Source organism: Melanerpes formicivorus, unplaced genomic scaffold (assembly GCF_026170545.1).
Source record: "Melanerpes formicivorus ecotype bairdi unplaced genomic scaffold, bMelFor1.0.p_v2 SCAF_13, whole genome shotgun sequence".
NCBI lineage: Eukaryota > Metazoa > Chordata > Aves > Piciformes > Picidae > Melanerpes > Melanerpes formicivorus.
The window spans coordinates 5,649,947-5,670,547 of NW_027142365.1; the positions used below are offsets into that span (position 1 = coordinate 5,649,947).

At 39.9% G+C, this 20,601-nt stretch overlaps 1 protein-coding gene across 1 annotated transcript in view; it reads left to right on the forward strand.

Annotated features, from left to right (window-relative positions):
* Positions 1–6,560, forward strand: part of LOC137444862 (sodium channel protein type 5 subunit alpha-like) — a 39,176-nt gene extending 32,616 nt beyond the window's left edge. The window contains exons 25-27 of the mRNA XM_068145941.1: positions 2,036–2,136; positions 2,889–3,153; positions 4,196–6,560. Coding sequence (XP_068002042.1) covers positions 2,036–2,136; positions 2,889–3,153; positions 4,196–5,349 — 1,520 coding nt within the window. The 3' untranslated portion in view covers positions 5,350–6,560. The remainder of the gene's footprint in view (positions 1–2,035; positions 2,137–2,888; positions 3,154–4,195) is intronic.
* The last annotated feature ends 14,041 nt before the right edge of the window (positions 6,561–20,601 follow it).

Below are 20,601 nucleotides of genomic sequence, written 5' to 3' on the forward strand. Positions count from 1 at the left end.
AATGTTCTTGACAATGAATCACAGAATGTCAGGGGTTGGAAGGGACCTCAAAAGATGATCCAGTCCAACCCCCCTGCCAGAGCAGGATCATCTAGAGTAGATCACACAGGATTGCATCCAGGCAGACTTTGAATGTCTCCAGAGAGGGAGACTCCACAGCCCCCCTGGGCAGCCTGCTCCAGTGTTCTGTCACCCTCACAGTGACAATTTTTTTCCACATGTTTCCATGGAACTTCCTAGGCCTCAACCTCCACCCATTGTCCCTTGTCCTATCATTGGGCATCACTGAGAAGAGCCTAACTCCATCCTCTTGGCACTCACCCTTTCCATATTTATGAAGTAAATGATGAATTTAAAGCTTTCTGCATTGAGGCCCCAGGAAGAGGGCATTTAGGAAAGTAAAACCTTCCTAAAGCCCATGGAGCACTGACTGCTTACACTTCTCTCCTCATGATTGTTAAGATTCTCTGTTCTTTTTAATCAGGCAAAAATCTCTGAATGGAAAATGCAATAGTAAAATAAAAGCAACAGTCAACATTCCCTGTCAGAGTTCTGCTTCTCTCTGCCAAGTTTGTTTGTCAATTGAGTTTTCTCCCTGATTCATTTAGGGGCTTAAATATCCAGAATATCATGAGAAATTGAGTCAGTTAATCCACTTGGAAGTCTCAAAACAAATTAGCATCTTACTCATTAAAAAAATGCCAGAAAAGCAGATTCCCAACACCAGGTTTACAATTTCAAGGTTCACACTGGGAAGACAGAATCTCTTTAGGAGCCATTTATTGTTTCCATAGGCTGACTTACGCACCAAGGGTCAAAGAATTAATGCCCTTGGTAGAGATAGGTAGAAATAAGGCCCACCAGAAGTTATTCTGACCTCTGCATCTGAACAGAGAAAGGATGTGTAGGGGCTGAGGAACAACAGTCCAGCTTCACTCTAATTGGGACTTTGTTATGAAAGGAAATGATAATAATCCCAACAGACAGAAACTATGCTGGTTAAGTAGTTTATGAGTCTGAACACTTGCTAGAAGCTGACGTGAACGTAACAGCTTTCCCCAGTGCATGCTGTAATTAGCCATTTTTTTTTCCTTGCTAATTTCTTTGCCACTTCTTGGGGATTTTCAATGAGACGCCATGTAGTGAAATGAAACTGAGTTTCAGAGGTCTTGACAGAGTGATTCTGCCAAAGTGCAGAACAGAACTTAAAGTGTGTTTCACAAAGTGCTAATCATTCAGTGCTTTTATGATGAGTGGCTTCTGCTGAATACTCAGTTCAAAGTGATTGCTAAGCAATTCAGGTGGTGTAGATGGTAATGAGCACCAGAAATTTGTAATCAGGACCTCCATCCCACAACGTGTCGAATTGAATCCTCAAGTGCTTATTCATAATCCTCTGTTTATTTGCCCAGCAAGGCATTTCTGTTCCTACTTTTCCCAGAAATATAGATTGGAATTATTCTCATTGTTAATGAGTCCTGGGTCATTTAAAAAACATGAAATAGATGTGTAAAACTTCAGAAAGGCTATCACAGGTGAGGAAACTGACTCAAGGTGCACTGCCTAGACTGCACTTTCGTGAGCACACCCTGAGCAGCTTTCTGCAGTACATCTTTTCAAAGAAAAGGGGGAAAGGAGGAATTGTGAAGGCATTTTCATAGAATCATAGAATCAATAAGGTTGGAAAAGATCTCAAAGATCATCAAGTCCAACCTGTCACCACAGACCTCATGACTACTAAACCATGGCTTCAAGTGCCATGTCCAATCCCCTTTTTGAACACCTCCAGGGATGGTGACTCCACCACCTCCCTGGGCAGCACATTCCAACAGCTAACAACTCTCTCTGTGATGAACTTCCTCCTCACCTCGAGCCTAAACTTGCCCTGGTGCAGTTTGAGGCTGTATCTCTGCGCTCTCATAGATCCCAGTCATGACAGTTTTAACTTTGTTTTGTTTTGTTTTTACTTACAATTGGTGGTGTTTATTCAACTGACTGCTTAAACTTCAGCTGAATGACAGTTTTCTTTACTTAGGTGGAAAAGATCTATTTTTGACCGAGGAACAGAAAAAATACTATAATGCCCTAAAGAAACTTGGATCCAAGAAACCTCAAAAACCCATCCCAAGACCATTGGTGAGACCATCTTTAGCAGAATATGGTAGGAGATATAAAGGTGATGATTTCCAGTAGCCAGGCAACTGGAAATAAGCTTCTCATTAGAGAACATCATCTTTCTCACTCAGCTTAGTGTTTACAATTTACTCTCATTTTCTTAATTTCATCTAATACAATCTATGTGGGTATCAGTTGAGGAAATTTCCTGTCTGTTTATCAGCCATCCAGTTGTACAACCTATCCATAAAGGCTCATATTCAGTATTTGATATTCACAGTGTGATCTTGGTCGGTTAAGTTACGTGGTATTACTTCAGCTTGGTTGGATTACTGCAGGTGATAATGGCCCATGGCTGCTCTTTCCTTCTAATCTTCTGCTTTAGTTATTATTAGTTTCTTAAATTTAATTCCAGGCTTGTTTTCACACAGCAACTATTCAGAGTTTTCCTTGCTTATGACATTTTAATTAGAATTGCTTATTCTGAAATATCTGCTTCACCAAGTATTATTAATCTATTAAAGGAGCAATCACAATGGGCTCTGAGTGTTTTCCTGCTGTATAAAATGTGGTTGCATGATACCTGAAAATACTTAGCCAGGTACTGTTTTCTTTGCAGGTCTAAAGAAATCACCTAACAATGCTTCTAGTAGCTTGCAGTTAAATTTATATCCTCTTAAATTCTATTTCTAAGCACATATTACTGATTAATATTTGAGTGTTTCATGAGTCTTAGAAGTAGCATTAAGCAGTTCTTCTCCTTCCCTCCACAGAATGCGTTCCAAGGACTACTGTTTGATATAGTATCACACAAAGCATTTGACATTACCATTGTGGTCTTCATCTGTCTAAACATGGTTGTTATGATGGCAGAAATTAACCAGGAGGACGTCAGGAAGGTTCTGAATAAAATCAACTATTTTTTTGTGGCAGTATTTACTGCCGAATGTGTCATCAAGATACTAGCCTTAAGGCAATACTTCTTCACCAGTGGCTGGAACATATTTGATTTAGCTGTTGTGGTCCTTTCACTAGTTAGTAAGTATCAATCTTTATGAGCTCAGGTAATCTGAGCTAAATTTCAGTATAAAATAACCACTTAACATGTGTCTGGTGAACAAATTCCAGATTCACTGTACTTTTCCAAACCATGTGCTAAGTGATTTGTTCTAAAATGATGGATTTTTGGTTTCCCTTATATTTTCTTTCAGAGTGCTAAAAGGTATTTTTCTGGGTTGCATGGGATAGTAAAAGGATTCTGTACTTAGGGATGAAGCAGAGTTGTAGTCAGTAAGGATGGGAATTTAATGCAGTAACATATTTTGTAAGTTACTGTGCTTAAACTGTCTGACTTTGTTATGCTTTTGACTTACATGTAATCACACCAACTGTTGTTTCCCAAGTAAAAGTAAGCTCAGGTTAAAAATACATTTGTATGAAAAATGGGAAAGATGTATTCCATTTTTCAGGACTTTCTTCTAGAAGAAAATAAGATCCTGAGGGCTGATTTAGAAAGCTTAGGAAAACTTAATTGCTCAGCACAGTTTTAAACCTGGGCTACTCTTTGTGACTGTGTAAAAAAATCTTACTAAAAGTGGTTTTGCTATATGCTTATAATTTCCTCTACAAAGGGTCATACATAACCTCTGTTTCTGGTACACTGCTTGATCTATGCTTCCTACCTGGGCTCAGGTTATGCCATAGAATAAATGGCAGAAAAGAAAACCTGGTCTCTCTGCTTCATCCCTAAGCACAGCATCCCTTTGCTGTCCCATGCATGCCAGAAAATTGCTGACTTCTTAAATCTTCTGTTTGTGATCATTTACATTACTATTCTGTCACTCCTCTGATTGTAGAACCATAGAATGAGGTGTAATGGAGGATAAATAGTGCAAGACAATTTTCCTTTATTTTCTTCTTGCTCTTCTCTGATGTTGTTCAAGTAATGGGCATTAATGAAAGCCTTGCACACAGTGTGTCTCTCAGGCCTGTAGAAGAACAGAGTATAACAAAGTGGATGTAGATAGGGAATTCTGCTGGTATGGCTTGACTACATTTTGCTTTCTCTTTCATTTCAAAGGTATTGGACTTTCTGAAGCCTTTAAAAGATTCTTCTCTCCTACACTCTTGAGAATTTTTCGTTTGGCACGAATTGGCCGGATCCTGCGGTTAATTCGAAGAGCTAGAGGAATCCGGACTCTCCTTTTCGCACTACTGATGTCTCTCCCTGCACTCTTCAACATTGGCCTTTTGCTTTTCCTGGTTATGTTCATTTATGCCATTGTGGGCATGGCAAACTTTGCCTGTGTTGGCTGGGAAGGTGGGATCGACAACCTCTTCAACTTTCAAACCTTTGACAGCAGCATGCTCTGTCTCTTCCAAATTACGACATCAGCTGGCTGGGATAGTCTTCTGGTCCCTGTGTTGAAAAGCTCTAATTCATGTGCTCCCAACTTGAATTTAACAAATGAACAGAGAAACAACTGCACAAATAAAGGGGTGGGCATTTTGTTCTTTGTAAGCTATGTCATCATATCATTCCTTATTGTTGTAAATATGTACATAGCTGTCATTTTAGAGAACTTCAGTGTTGCCACTGAAGAAAGCACAGATCCTCTTTGTGAGGATGACTTTGACATGTTTTATGAAACCTGGGGAAAATTTGATCCTCAGGCAACACAGTTTATTGAATATTCTGCTCTCCCAGACTTTGCAGATGCTCTGTCAGAGCCCTTACGCATTCCAAAGCCTAATAAAATTCAGCTCATATCCATGGACCTCCCTATAGTTAGTGGAGATAAGATCCACTGCTTGGATATCTTGCTTGCCTTCACCAAAAGGGTCTTGGGAGAGTCTGGAGATTTGGATGGTCTTGAATTGCACATGGAAGAAAAATTTATGGCTTCCAATCCATCTAAAATTTCTTACAAGCCAATTACCACTACCCTTAAAAGGAAACAAGAGGAGGTATCAGCTCTTGTTATTCAGAGGGCCTTCAGGAGGTATTTGGTGCAGCGTTCCTTTAAGAACAAATCTCTCTTGCACCCTCAGAAACGATACAGCAGCGCTGACTTTGGAGAAGGAACACGTGAGAGGGAAAGTCTCATTGCATCAATGCCTAATGAATATAGTGGTAGGAAGCTAGACAAATCACGGACTACATCTTCCATCTCTCTCCCTTTATGTTATGATGGCATTGTTGAAACAGATAGCGATACCAACGTGGGCATGTAAGGCTGCCCCAGGCTGCAGCATTTTTGTTCAAGCCAGTAGCAGTTATGTTCAGATGGAGGAAACATTTCTATTTCTGATGTGCCATTCTAAATTTAGAACCATGATGGCAGCCTTTGGGTGGTGTGGTTGTTCAGTTTTGCCAATGCTCCTTAAAACAAGATTTGTGCATCCGTGTCATAAATATTAAAGGAAAATGAAACCATGGATTTTTTTATCCCCCCCCTCCCCAACTACTAGAATAGGTGAGTTAGTTGTTCCACACTTGTCTCTTTTGTTTTTTGTATTGCTTCCTATTTCTGTGTTTACAGAAGAAATCTGTAAAAGATCAGTTGCAACTGCACTATGATGCACAGTGCAGAAGGCTGTAGAACAACGCATAGCTCTTTAGAGATACAGCCTGGTGTGCAACACTGGTAGCAAAACCAAATAATTACTGCATTTTCTGTAAAAATAAAAGGTCTCACTCAAGACACTTGAATACAATCAGCCACTACTTTCTGTGTTGCTTGGGATCATCTTCCTCCCTGTGCCTTTGGATGGGTTTGTTTGTGCTTAAAAATGTTGAGGTGTCTTTCCACGTGCACCCAAATGGATTTAATGTCCCAGCCTCATGTGCCTGTGCTTAAAAACTGTATATAGCTCATTCCTTGTATCATTCAGTGTATGAAAATGATGATGATAATAGTCACCAAAAGCAAAGGTTGTTACCTGACAGGTACTGTTTCCAGAAAATCAAAGGAATTCTTGTACATAAAATGTCATCAATGTACTTACTTCATCCTACTGCCATAAGAAAGTATTACCTAGTGATCTGAAAGGGAATTCATGGTATATCTTTTCCAACCTGTTCTGTTCTATTCTATTCTATTCTGTTCTGTTCTATTCTACTCTACTCTACTCTACTCTACTCTACTCTACTCTACTCCACTCCACTCTACTCTACTCTACTCCACTCTACTCTACTCTACTCTACTCCACTCTACTCTACTCTACTCTACTCCTATTCTATTCTATTCTACTCTACTCTATTCTATTCTATTCTATTCTATTCTATTCTATTCTATTCTGTCTTGTGGGACAACATTTGTTAAAGTTAATGGAAGTATTTATTTCGTTGGTGCTGACAAAAAAGAAACGTGTGCGAATGATGTGCATTAAGATTACTTTTACTGGGCTTTTTTTCTAGTTTAAGTTGGTCAGGTGAAGCGTCATTGTGGCCTCAGAACTACTAAAAGGGCTGTTTATGATTCTACAATAAAGAGTTCAGATGCTTAATGCATTTTGGTCTGAGTTTAAGGGCTATCCTCAGTTTGTTACATGACATAACTATCATTTATAACGACACGACATAACTATCATCAGTTGTTACTATCATTTCCTTGTTCTGTGCTACTAAAATAGGGCAGATATAGGCACACTGAAGCTATCTGAAGGACAAATAAAAGCACACAAATTCTGAGAGAGAAAAGAGTTCAGGTACAGTACAACCTGAACTAGCTTTATTACTTCCAGAACCAGCTTCTGTTTAGAACAAAATTGACCTCTTAGGATAACTCAGAAATTTGCACTCAGTGTCAGCAATGTGGGACAGAGGGATGGAGAGATGCTTGGTGGGTCTGCTTAAGACCTTCTTCTAGCCAGCTTGGATTCCTTTTGTGTCTTTGGTGCCCAGTGATGCTTTTGAGGTGAAACTTTGAGCTGAAAGGAGCCGACAGCTTCCGTTCACTGCTCGAAGGCCATTAGATGGCAGCATTTACTGCGTTTTAGGATGCGACCAACGCGAAATTGCTCTCGAGCTCGCACACTTGAGCATGGAGGTATTAAATTAATTGTAAATGACTTAGAAAATAGTAGCATGAATTTTGGAAGAAATTGCCAGGACTCGCTGTGGCATCCATGTCCTTGAAATTCAGAACTTGATATAACAAGACACTGACCAGCCTAATCTAGCTCCAAACTTGAATCTACCTTTGGAAGTATATTTGTCTTGAGTTGGGTTAGTTCATCTTAAGAGGTTCCTTCCAATATGAAGTACTCTTTGATTCCACGACAGTAGCCACCTGCTTTTCAAACTTAAACATTATAGCTAAACAGGCCACATCCACAGCCATTTGTGTCCTCTGGGAGTCTACACCCATCAGTAATATTTTGGGTATACAGTTCTAGTCTCTCTGTATGATAGAGTGACAAATTAGTGCAAATTAACAAGACATTTCTTATTTGTCCACCCCAGGAGCTAAATTTTGAGTCCTCTAACTTCTACAACTGTTTCTTCAGCGGCCCCCTCCATTATAAATATTCAGATAAAGACGTTGCATGGTTTCAAAGCTGAATGTGGTGGTACAAGTTTAGGCTCTTTGCCAGTTCCAGAGAAAATAAGTGAAGGCATCAACTTAGTAAGTAGTTTTATTGATCTACAGGGACTTCTGAAAGGGCAATAGAGATGTTCTGGCAGCCCCTCAGGAAAGTATAGCTGTTTGGGCAAATCCATCGCAGTTGTCTGCTCCGTGGTTCCATGGAGCTAAGGCAAGAGATGCCAGGCTGCTTTTGATAATAGTCATTATTTTAATGTAGAATGCTGGAGTTCTGGGCAAACTGAGGGCAATGCAGTTTCCTTTTCTCACCAGGTTCCAGGGAAGACGGAATTACACAGGAACATTCAAAGATTCATAGGTTAAACTTAAACCAGGAGGCACCCTACCTTGCTGCCCAAACACCGAGAGAAACGAGCCACGGGTAAGATTGGCTCTTATGTAATTTCTCTTTTATATATTCATAACCTTCTTGAAGGGAGTAGAACTGGAGGTAGTATTTTAATAGTACTATGCTACCATTCTTAGCAGAGTCTCTAGAATTCATCAGCAAAGATTTCATACTAGTACTTCAGTTTTCTGTTTTGTTGTACGGCCGTGGCTGGAGTAATAACACAGACAGCGAGATGAATAGAACGTCATAGAATCACAGAAGGGTATGGGTTGGAAGGCAACTTAAAGATAACCTTTTTCCAACTCCCCTGCCACAGACATGGACACCTGCCAGTAGATCAGGTTGCCCCTTCCACCTTATCTTTGAACACTTGCAGGGATGGGCCATCCACAGCTCCTCTGGGCAACCTGCTCCTCCTGTGCTTCATCACCCTGACAGTAAAGAATTTCTTCCTAAAACCTAATCTACCCTCCTTCAGTGTGAAACCCTTACCCCTCATCCTATCACCACACTCCCCAATAAATGCTTAAAAAGAAGTATCAAACTGAATGCTATGCCCAATAAAATAGAAGTTGTTTTTAAAAATCAAAATTTGTCTCAGTTATTTCGTTTCATTATGTCTATTTTTTTTTTATTCATTGGGTGCAGGATGAGCTGCACAGATGTGCATGATGAGCTGCACAGATATACCTGACTGCCAAAAGAGAATCTTTTTGTTAAATTGCTATCACCCAACTCAGTTTTCCACACTTACCCCATTTTCAGTCTGAGACAAAAGTACTTTCTTCCTGCAGGACTGCTAAAACCTTAAAATGGGGAAAGCCTTACAGGGGCTGAGCAAAGGTAATGTGCCCCAGAAGCACAGGGGACAAGGTAGGAGGTGACTGACAATCAATAGTTGTTGCAAGGAAAGAGGGAAACCAGGGGTGGCATTTGTTTCAGGTGAACAGCTGTCAACAACTGAGTGGATGAAGGGACTACAGCAACAACTGAGTGGATGAAGGGACTACAGCAACAACTGAGTGGATCTGCTGGTGGGGTAAATTTTTCTTCCTGAGTTCATTAAAAGGGAGTGTCTCATTAAAGTTGGCAAGAACATTATAGGGGAAAGGTACATGTGGCTCAGCCCAACAGAGAATGTAAAAAAAGAAAGAACAACTAACAAAAGAACTGCAAAGAGAACGATGGATGTGAGCTGCTACAACCCATGTACTTCTCCCTGGTGGCTGGGGATGTCCAACGTGATGGTGGTATCATAGAGAAGGTGACAGAGGTCCCCTTGGTATTGTGGTTGAACTGCATATTGCAATTGCTGTGTTTTTCAAAGTGCAGCCTTACATGTGTATTCTGATTTCAGCATATTATGTGTCACTCTGCTAAGCCAAAAACCCTCATAGAAGCAAATTTGGTATTAAGCATTCTTCATGCGTGGAATATCTCAAAGAATCTGGACAGAGGCTGTTGGACTTTGCCAACCAGGCATAGCTGTTCTTTCTGCAGTTCTCCTCAGCCAAGAATATAAATGACCAAACATTTAGGGAAAGGCTTTTCTACTTGTTAAAGGTGGGGCAATGCTCAAAGAAAAATGACAATTTTAGAAGCCATTCACTCATCTTAATGGTTGCAGAGACAGTGACAACAGCTTTCTTCATTTAAGGTTATGCATTTTGTATGTTTATCTATGTACACAGAAACAGGTATTTTAATTGTAGTGCAATTAAAATAACTTCATAATGTTTTATAGCATGCCATGAATAATATATAAGAAGAGGAATCTATCTCCACAGATCCTGGTTTGATGCCGCTGATTAGTGGATGTGAATACTACATCCAGCTGTAGTAAGGGAGAAACAATGGCCTTGATTGGCAGAGGCTTTTATTTCTAAGTGCCACATCATGGCCCTGCTCATGATCTAACAGTCCACACTGTCTAATGAGCCATTTCTCACTGGAAAATGCAGTGGTTCAAATCTGGCTTTGTGGGCACTGCTTAAACAGTGCTCATCTTTCAGGAGATCACTGAAAATGCCTATGGAGCAATAAGCCATTTCCTCACAAGACACTTTCTGGATTTCTGAAGGTGACTTAGTAAACCAGCTTTTCTCCATAACCAAATGTCATTCCATCCTTCCTGTAAGGCTTCTGTCTTATTCCATCTTTTCATGGTGTTGAGGAGCATATAGGTATATAGTGCTGGCGGCTTTTTGCTGCTGCCAGTCCTACTAAATGTGAAGCTGAATTCCCAAGTCTTCTACCACAGTAAACACAAAAGTTTAGGGCTGTCCACAGACTCTAGGAAGAAAATTAAATCCCCAGAAATCTCATAGGAAGGTCTGTTCTGCCCAGAAGACTCAGCAGTGTTACAAGTGATATATGCCCCCCAATTAATCAGACAGTCTTGTGGCTGCCCAGTGTTGTAAGAGTGGAAGTAGGCTTGCACGTTCCCATAGATCCCAATATTGTCAAGATTTTTGGATGCCATCAAACCCAGCTATTAACATTATCCATTTAATGTTTTCCTGGAATTTTTAGTCAGAGTCTCTCTGGCCCAAACACCTAAAGAAATCCAAGTATTTAACCAAAGTAATGGTTGTTAGCAAGTCCTCTTTTTGTGTGTGTGTGTGATAGTGTCAGTTGTTGCTACTTTAACAATCCATCCCTACCTGAAGCACCAGTTCTGGTATTAAAGACTGATGATTTTATTTTCAAAGGAAAAGACCCTTTACATCAAACATCAGCTTTCCTCACTGAAAAAGAAACTGAATTCTGTCTCAGTAACTGAATAAGATGCTGCAGGAAACTTGTAGATCAACACAAGCACTTCCTTCCTTTTCCGCTTTGCCTTTTCTCTTTCCACCTTTTTCTGTTTCCTTTTCAGCATTAGTTTTATTATGGTTTACGTCCTGCAAGAAGCTGCAGGATAAAAATGTTGTGGTTAAGATATGATAATGAAACCAGCCTCTAAATACCTAGTGTTGGATGTGTTCTGTGTCTGGTACCCAAAAAGGCTTTGTGTTCTTGTAAGTAAATAAGAATGAAGGTGCTGATAAAATAACAGAAAAGTGTGGTCCCAGCTACAGGACATTTGATTTACTGGGGGGAAAAGACACTAAATGTATGCATTTACATGTGCACTGATGCTATTTCAGGTTATTGTTTCCCCTGGCCCTTACATTATTTTGACACAAAAATACTTGGGGCTGACATAGCACAGATGCTTAGAACATAACACATTCCAGTAGCAGGAGAAGGTCTCTTTGACCTTTCCATCACCACAAATTGACCTTTCAGTTCCCACAAACACAAAGCTCTTGGTTTAGTTTTAAAAGATGAGGGTGGGATGAGTGATGAAACAAAGCCTAGATTTTTTTCCCCCCAGTTCTGTTTGTTGAATGTGATAGACTTTTAAAGCATGTCTTCTGAGAGGCAATTTCAGATGCTTCTCTTGGCATCATCCAATTATGCATTGGCTGCAGCTCACTATCTATCAAAGTGTCACAGATGCTTTCATGTAGGCAATATATTGCTTTCTCAGACCCAAGAGGGAGCAAAAATCAGGCACCCTGCATCTTCTCCTTAAGTAGGTGTTGAGCATATTAGCCCCATTACAATTCAACATGCATTAGTCCATTAAAGATCTGGAGGAAGATTCCTCTGTGTAAACAACCAAATGGTTTCACTGTGTGTTTGTATTAGTCACTTCCTGCTGTTCCTTAAAGAAAGTTCTTGATACATAATATTTGACAGATCTTACTGTCCACATGAGCATAACTTAAAATAATGAATGAAAGTAATCCCATAATTGTAAAAGGTGATTAATTATTTTTTAATATCATCAAATTAAATCAATTTCTGGCTGAAAGAACACAACACTCTCTCAGTTTGCAAACATCCATATAATTATCCCATGATTAATGTGGCTCCTTGTATACAGAGCTGCTCTTCCTTCACCAAATAGTTTCTGCTGCTCTTTCCAGATTTTGTGGTAGCCCATGCAAAAGAGCAGCTGCTTGGTTCTTCACTCCAAGGATTTAGACATCCTACCTGGAATGAATATGCCTAATTCAAATCAGCAGGATTAGAGCTCTTCAAAAGTCTTGAGACACCAGGTTAGTGAACTGGTGCTTTGGCTGTGAATTTGCCTCTTCTCGCACTCCTGTTACACAGGAAGTTTAATGATCAACTGATAACATACAAGAAATGAATTTAAAACCCCCTGGGTGCTCAGTTCTCTTCTACCACAGATGACACAATCCAGGAGGACTGTCATGATAGAGGAAACCACAAAATAAGAGGCAGAGATGCTGCAGAAAGGCCGCTCTGAAACATGTAATAGACACAGAATTGTGCTATCAAGATCACAAAGGGAAAAGTGAACATTTCTGCAGAAAGCTGCTGAAGATGACAAGCAGTGACAACCTGCTCTGTTCCAGATAGGGTGGAAAGAATAAAGAATGTAGCAGGCCTAACAAGCTGGTGGAGATTATCTAATTCAGATCTTCTTTTGAAACTATTTTGCACACAGAAAAGGACCTCATTTTCTCAACAGTGTTTGACACTGTCCTGGTTTGAGCTAGACCAGAACCAATTCTGTTCAGTGACTTTACCTTTCAGCTCAATCTCTGCACTTTCGAAAGAAAATGACATATTTTTTGCAGGCAGTGTCTGCTGCTAGCAGTGATAACACTTGATGTTTGCACTTACTGCCAGGGATTGGTGTGCAGAATGGCTCTTGCTCTACTTGCTCTACTTGCTCCTATGCAGACTGAGATCACTGCTCAATCTGTGCCCTATGCTGGGGGCGCAGTAAGTAAGAGGTCAGACCTACAGGGAGGAGTGGACAGGACAGGTGACTCTAAACTGGGCAACAAGGGATTGTATTCATTATAAAACTGAGGGACCAGAAAGGTCAAGTTCTCTTCTTCAATGGCCAATGTCTGAGGAAGACTCTCTGCTTTGTCTTCTATCCTGATCCAGGCATTTCTGAATCCAGTGTCAGAAGTCATCTCCTGAGTCTGGTTCCAATCTGCTGCTGCGTCCAGACTGGGATTCCCAGAGAACTTTCCCGTAGCATCAGTGGTGATGGTGATTAATTGCCATCAGAAGGCCTGGATTTGATATTGATTTTGTATTTATTTGTGGATATTTCATTTTATTGATATTATTTTCACTAAATCTGCTTTAGTTTTCTTTTACAATCCACAGGCTTTTTCTCCCTTATACTCTTTCTTTTCCCCTCTGGGAAGGGAGTGGGGTTCACAGAGTGTCTGTCTTTCTTCTAGTGGCTGGCCCAGTTCTAACCCTTGACAGACACTGTTTCTCCCCTCCAGCTATTCCAATGTGATGAATAATACAATCTCTATATCACTGTGCTGTGCCAAACAGATGCTTCAGTCAATCATCTTATTATGTATTAAATAGCTTGTCCACTTGTACTCTCTGGGTAGGCCCTTCAAGCTGGCTGCTTCTGAAGGCTATAGTTATCCTTAGCAGTCTGAACCTTCGTTCCAGAGCATTGTATCTTCAGCTAACTAAAGTTACCTCTGATTTACATCAGATAATCGAGGTTTTGTGTTTTGTTTCTTCATAAAAGATAGAAATGCAATGGGTGAAAGGAGTTTCACCAATAATATATATCCAGTGTCTGCTACAGCTGGGGAAATCTCCAGAGACCACTTAATGCTGCTTGATGAAATAGTATTAGGAATATTAATTTTCCAACTCGATTTACTTGACTACCCTAATTCTCTTAGTATTATTTTGATAGACCACTGAGGAGAGAGAAAAGAGCAATCCATCTTTTTCTGTTTGAGTAGATGATAAGCAAATTTCCCTGATTGAAATGTGCATTGGACCACTTAGAAAGCTGAAGATTACTGTGTGTATCAGAATGATTTTAATACATACTTACAAAGAAAGCAATTTCCTGTTACTCTGTAATGCCAATTATCCATTCAAAAGAGTCTGAATTTTAAATCACCATGATTTTTTAAATATATATATATCTATCTAAAATTTCATTCTCTGATAAAAGGAAATAAGATTCCTTTATACTAGCTCTTTATTTTGACAAAAATGCCAATTAACCATTTTATACCATTTAGACTTCCCTATTATGTGAATCTGAAAATGGCTTCAGCTATTCTCTTAAAATACAGCAACAGTGTAATGTATTACAGAAGCTATTCTAATCTCTGTGCAGTAAAAGGCCTTCATAAATCACTAAAAGCTCTCTGCAGCATCATTTCTTCAGTTCCAGCCTGGGCTGTGAATCACACATATGTTAATACTTGTCCCATAAACAGCAATTTATGAGGGTTTCCCCTCTTGACCAGAAGCTCTCAGTCTCCATTGTATTGTAAGAGTGTCATAAAAAATAATAACAATGAAAAAAAAAATATATCTCTATATATATCACACTGAAAAGGTTTGAGTTTTGTAAAGTCACAGGAACACTGTACTGATGAACACAGCCCCTGATCTGACAAACAGTTAGGTGTTTCAGAGGGTAGTTTCCATATCATACTTTCAATGACAGAATATAACCAGTAACACCTCACACCAAAAAAATATGGGAGTTTAATGATATAAATCTCATCATGATGATTTCTTTATGGGAAAGAGAAAACATAAGATAGGTGATAAGGTCCTTGATTTTGCTGTTTAAAACCATAGCAGCTAAGTGATTCTAAATTAACTGAAATGGCTGCACTGAAGTAGCACACACCTGGATGTTGCAAAACTACTTTCCCCAGGCCGTGTTGGTTGGCACTAGAAATCTCAACACTTGCAATGGAAACACTATCTTTTATTATTTCAGGTATAATTACACTGCTCACAGCATGCAAAGTTTCCTTTGATTGATGACTACTACTCACAGCAGGAGTAATTGGCCACTGGAAGGTGCTACCCAGAGAGGTGGTAGAGTCCCCGTCCCCGGAGGTGTTCAAAAAAGGATTGGACGTGGCACTTGAAGCCATGGTTTAGTTGTCAGGAGGTGTTAGGTATGAGATAATAGGTTGGACTTGATGACCTCTGAGGTCTTTTCCAACCTGGTTGACCCTATAATTCTGCACTACATATCTAAAAATCTGTCAAAGAGTTCTAAGATGAAATATTGTTAGCAACACTGAAGGAAAGGTATCGCAACAGTGATACTTTTTCCTTTCATTGCATGGAGAGTTGGTTTTCATCTCCTTTCTCTCATATTGTGCTGCTGAAATGGTTCTGACTGACACATCTCTTGTTTTTGTTTTTTTTTTTTTGCCATGAAAAACTATGGTTGGTTACAAAATGAGAGCCCACGCTGCGTCCTTCAAAAGAAGATGATAGCAAAAATGCCAAAGAATTTATAGTTAAGATTTACAAACGACATCTAGCTTCTCAGAAAGGGCCAGAAATTAATCTTTGCTAAATCTGGTGGTGGTGTAAGATTCCAGAAACACATTAAAAGAAAAATGATTGCAGTTGTGCAACTCATCTGTTTTGTCTCAATTAAAGCAGCCATTGTATTCACCATTGTGTCCCTGTTACTATAGCAATGAGATCTATGTAAAAGCTGGCTAGATGCTGACTGATTGCTGCACCTGATATATAATTTTTCACAATCTACCTTCCATTCATTATTCCTTAAATTGCTATAAAAGAGCCTAATTTATCATAGCAGATAGGTATGCACACACATACCAATTACAGCATTGGCAGAAAGCACCCCAAAAATAAGTTGGTGGTTATTGCTAAAAGAACTGAGGGCTAAATTCTTTTCTACTGTTTTTAAGCAACCATTCCCTACTCCAAAGTTATTGCTATGCTGTGGAGGGTAAAACTGAAAGGCAACATGAATCTCACTTTAGGCTGACTGTTCAGCTTTGTTGTAGATTAGACTGCTTTACATTTAATGAATATTCTTCTTTTCTAATAGCAAACATGCATCACATGAATATGTTTCACTTGTCTTTAAGTATTAATTTGTCTTAAGTTCAAACATCCATTAATGTCAATTATTTGCCCACTTCCATTAAGGCATTTCTGTATCGTTTGCAAGTGCAGATACTGCTCAGCTTGTTAAATACATTTTTCTCTAAACACCATGACCTTTTACAGACTAATTCCATATGTTTCCTTTACAAATGAGGAATGCTTTTTGGCTTTTCTTCTTCATTTAGCAAAGTGGAGATTTTGTCAGGGCAGCTATTCATGCTTTTACAAGTTTCTTTTAGATTGAGGTTCATTTCCCTCCAGCTGCTCTCATTGCCTTGAGTTTCATGAGTATGGAGGTTCTTCACTTTCCTCTCTGATAGAGGAGAGTGGACTCACACAGCCTTGCTGTGAGTGCAATGGGTGAAATGATGATTTGATTTCAACAAGGAAATAAATGTCAATGCCAAAGGTGCCTCACCCTTCCCTGCCCAGCAGTGAATCTCTATTTTCTCCCAATACATTTAAAAAGACATGGGACATGTCTACATTTCCATTTATCTCAGGGGAGATTTCATCAGCACAGTCAATGGAGCTGCTTCTCTCACCAAATGTGCATTTTGTTTGGCCACTACAGTTCAACGTTTCCTCCTTTTTTCATGCATCTGCTGCAATTTTCAGGTGGTAGTGAACCAAGACCACTTTGTAGCTAGAATAGAATAGAATAGAATAGAATAGAATAGAATAGAATAGAATAGAATAGAATAGAATAGAATAGAATAGAATAGAATAGAATAGAATAGAATAGAATTAACCAGGTTGGAAGAGACCTTTAAGATCATTGAGTCCAACCTATCATCCAACACCATCTAATCAACTAAACCATGCCAGTCTCTTCCTAAACACTTCCAGTGATGGTGACTCCACCACCTCCCCGGGCAGCACATTCCAATGGCCAATTACTTTCTATGAAGAACATCCAGCCTAAACCTCCCCTGCTGCAGCTTGAGACTGTGTCCTCTTGTTCTGGTGCTGGTCGCCTGGGAGAAGAGACCAACCCCCACCTAGCTACAACCTCCCTTCAGTTAGTTGTAGTCAGCAATAAGGTCTCCCCTGAGCCTCCTCCTCTCCAGGCTAAGCAACCCCAGCTCCCTCAGCCTTTCCTCATAGGGCTTGTGCTCCAAACCCCTCACCAGCTTTGTGATACAAGATGATACTAGACACCTGATTTCTCAAACAATCCTTGGGGTATGACTGGCTGACTGCTACAACTGAATTAGTTATCCTTTGCCATGCACAGTCAATGGGCTTGGAGAACTCAGTGTACACCTGGAATATATCCTGAATGCAACCTGCCTTTAGAAAACACCCTGGGATAGTTTTAATAAATGACATCTAAGCTATCTCTGATTCAGCCTGAGCCAGAGCTGACAAGTAACCTGCCGATCTCAAGGTTAACACAAGGGCCTGAGAAAGTCTGAGATAAGCATGAGATGACATTCCTGCTTTCTTCACCTAGAGATGGCATTCCTGCTTTCTTCACCTAGAGATGGCATCAATTCCCTTCTTGTCTCTGAAAACTGTAGGTCATCTTTCCCCCAAAGCAGTGGAGAATAGCTAATAGGGAGGAAGCCAAACCTAGTGAGCATCTCTAAGTTTCTTTGAGGGGCATGAGTACATTTTAACATCTACCCTTATTTGTCTGTTCCTTCCATATGAGTGCAAGGTGCAGGTGTTTATATGAAGGAGCTGAACTTCATGCATATTCACAGACACCTAAGAAGAACCTCAAACAGTTCAAACTTCATAACATAAGTATCAGACGGGTTTAAAGCTCTGAAGGACCTGTAAGACAGAGAGCTTACACAGCACAAGAGATAATATGAATTCAGTTAGCATCATGAAATCTGAGGCTCATATGACTGATCTGAATATGCTTCTTCCTGTAAGTGATGTTACTTTAAAGTGTGATAGTGGTGAGAACTGTGAAGTCAGATGGATTAATAAGTCTTTTATCTAACCTAATTTGCCACAAAAACTCCTAATATTTTTTTGGGGGGTGGGGGGGGTGGGGGTGGGGGGGGAGGGAGATGGTCTTCCTGAGCACCACAGATGTGCTTCTTCCAGTGAAATTAAACTTTCTGTACAACACTCTGTCTAAAGCATCCAAGAGAAATTACAGCTTCATGTAGCAACACTCGTTACATTCAGAGCCTAATGAACCAAAGCTGTTGCCAAAAGGTGGCAATGTTCAGCCAACATATCAAAGCCATAGACCAGGTGTACTATCAAGGCTTCTTTCTCTTCTTTTTTTCTCTCTCATTAACCCAAATTCAACAGAAAATAAAATAGGATCTGTCTCACTATATTGCAAGACTATTTTCCTTGAAAGTTTCTCTTCTGTCTGAAGCAAAGCTGCCAAGGACAAAATGCAGATGGAAGCGGGGGGTTGGGTGGGAGGGAAATATTCTATTGATCCTGATTGTGTTTAGTATAGGAGAGGATGGGGTCCTCCACAGGCTGCAGGTAGACTTTTGTTCCACTGTTTATCTCTGAGGGGTGTATGGGTTGAGCTTCCTGTCTCACCATAGGCTGGGAGGGATGGCTGCTCTGGCATGCCTCCTCTGCTCCTGCACTGACCTGGGTACCTACATGGTTATCTCTACTATGTCCCACTTCTCCTTCACACACAGAGTGAGTGAACTCTTCCAGCTCCTCATCTACTCCTTGCATGCATCATCATCTATATATATAACTAAATGGACTCATATATATGCACTGGCATTTTGTTTTACACATATGTGCATACACACACATATATACACATGTATACAGACACAGAGAACTCACCAGTTTTCCTGCCTTCTACCCAGCTTCAGTCATAGGTTTTCAGTAGAATTTATAGATTCAGTTACACATTTTTCTGACTCTGCCAAGCAGAGAACTGAAACTGAAATATTCCAACAAAATATAAAGGCCATTTTTTTTTGTTTTGTTTTGTTTTTTGATTTCTTTTTAAATCCTGCTGTAGAGAAAACAGCTCTCACTGTGAGGCCCACAGAGACATTCACCCCCATGTTTCCCACCCTTTTTGCTCTGCTTCACTCCTGATGGTCTGTAAAAGGCTCAGGAAAGCAAGGATGGGAAAGTATCTTAAAGAAATGCTCAGCTTGGAGCCTCCCCAGCTTGCTTACTGACGTTACAGCCTTCCCCACGAGACCTTGTAGAATCACATCAGTTACTTTAATGGCTAAATAAGCACCTCCCTCAACACTGCCCCCCCCCCATGTACAAATAACACAGTTCCTGAAGGAAGAGTACTGCCAGAGTGACAAGGGATTCCTGAAAGGGGAAACAGATGATAAAGACAGTGAGGAGGTTTTTTCAGGTACTTCCTGGGAGATAACTGGGCTGAGCTATGTTTCTCTTGCATAGAAAGAAGTGACTCCTCGAACCTTCACTTAGAGGGGATGGAAAAATAATGTAAGTTCTGCGGTTTACTGCACTTTTGCTTCTTATATAAAAGGTCGTTTGTGGTAGGGTCTTCTCCAGGATTCAGTGACCTTCTATTTGGCTAAAACCCATTAGAAAAAACCTGAGCAGAAACTTTCTGCTCTTTTTTTTTTGGTGAGGTAAGTGACCTATAAAAGAAAATGGAAGTGTGGAGAATCCAGTGTTTATTCCCTCCAGTGCAGTATGTTTGTGCAAGAGTTTGCTTCCTTCCTTTTATTACTTTTCTTCCCCCCTGCTATTTTGCTGAAATGAGTTAACTAGGGTCAAAAATAAGATGCACAATAGCAAATAGTTATACAAGGAAGTTTTTTGTCTGTGCATAAAAATGGCAGAGAGATTTATTTTACATACAAAGCTCAGATTCTTTGGTTCTGATTTTTACTTCAAAGACAGAAAAGTTTCCATAACCTGAAGTCCTATGGCATTGCTCTATGGTTATGCTTAGTAATATGGTTCCAATAAAGACAAACATTAATTTTTTTGAGGATTGTGGATGGATCTTGTTTTAAATTGATATTTTCCTGTTAGAAAGGCTTAATTAAATATGAGGGGGTTTGGTGGCATACAGTAGAGTGAATGCTTGTATTGTGGTAAAATATAGGGCAGATTACTAAGTGAATATTGATGGGGAAGGAGATTAACAAAAGATGCAATCAAGAGGAGAATACAAATTTGGGTGTTAGGTGGAGAATTGGCAATAGAACAGAAGACAGTCTTTCAAAACTCACAGGAACAGGTCTCTTTGCTTTTGTGGAGCAGAAGGGATGAAATGTTTCAGGTTTGCATTTGAAGCGGCTACAATAGATTTATCTGCCAGGACTAGCTTAGGGTTCTTCAGTTCACCTCAGAGACAAGCAGCAAACCTCTAGAGAGATGATTTAAAGTGGAATAAGGCTTTATGGTCCATGAAGGTGTTTTATAAGGATGACAAACTGGAGGTAACCTGTGGAGGGACCCAATGCTGCCAGGTGCTTCAGAAGTTTCTCTGATGGTACTGTGCCTTTACTGTATTTCATAGGTTTTGATTTGTTTTTCTCCTGATATTACATTTTCATTTCCTTTGCAATTATTTGACTTGACCTGAGATTATTTTCCACACTGATGGAGAAAGGTTCT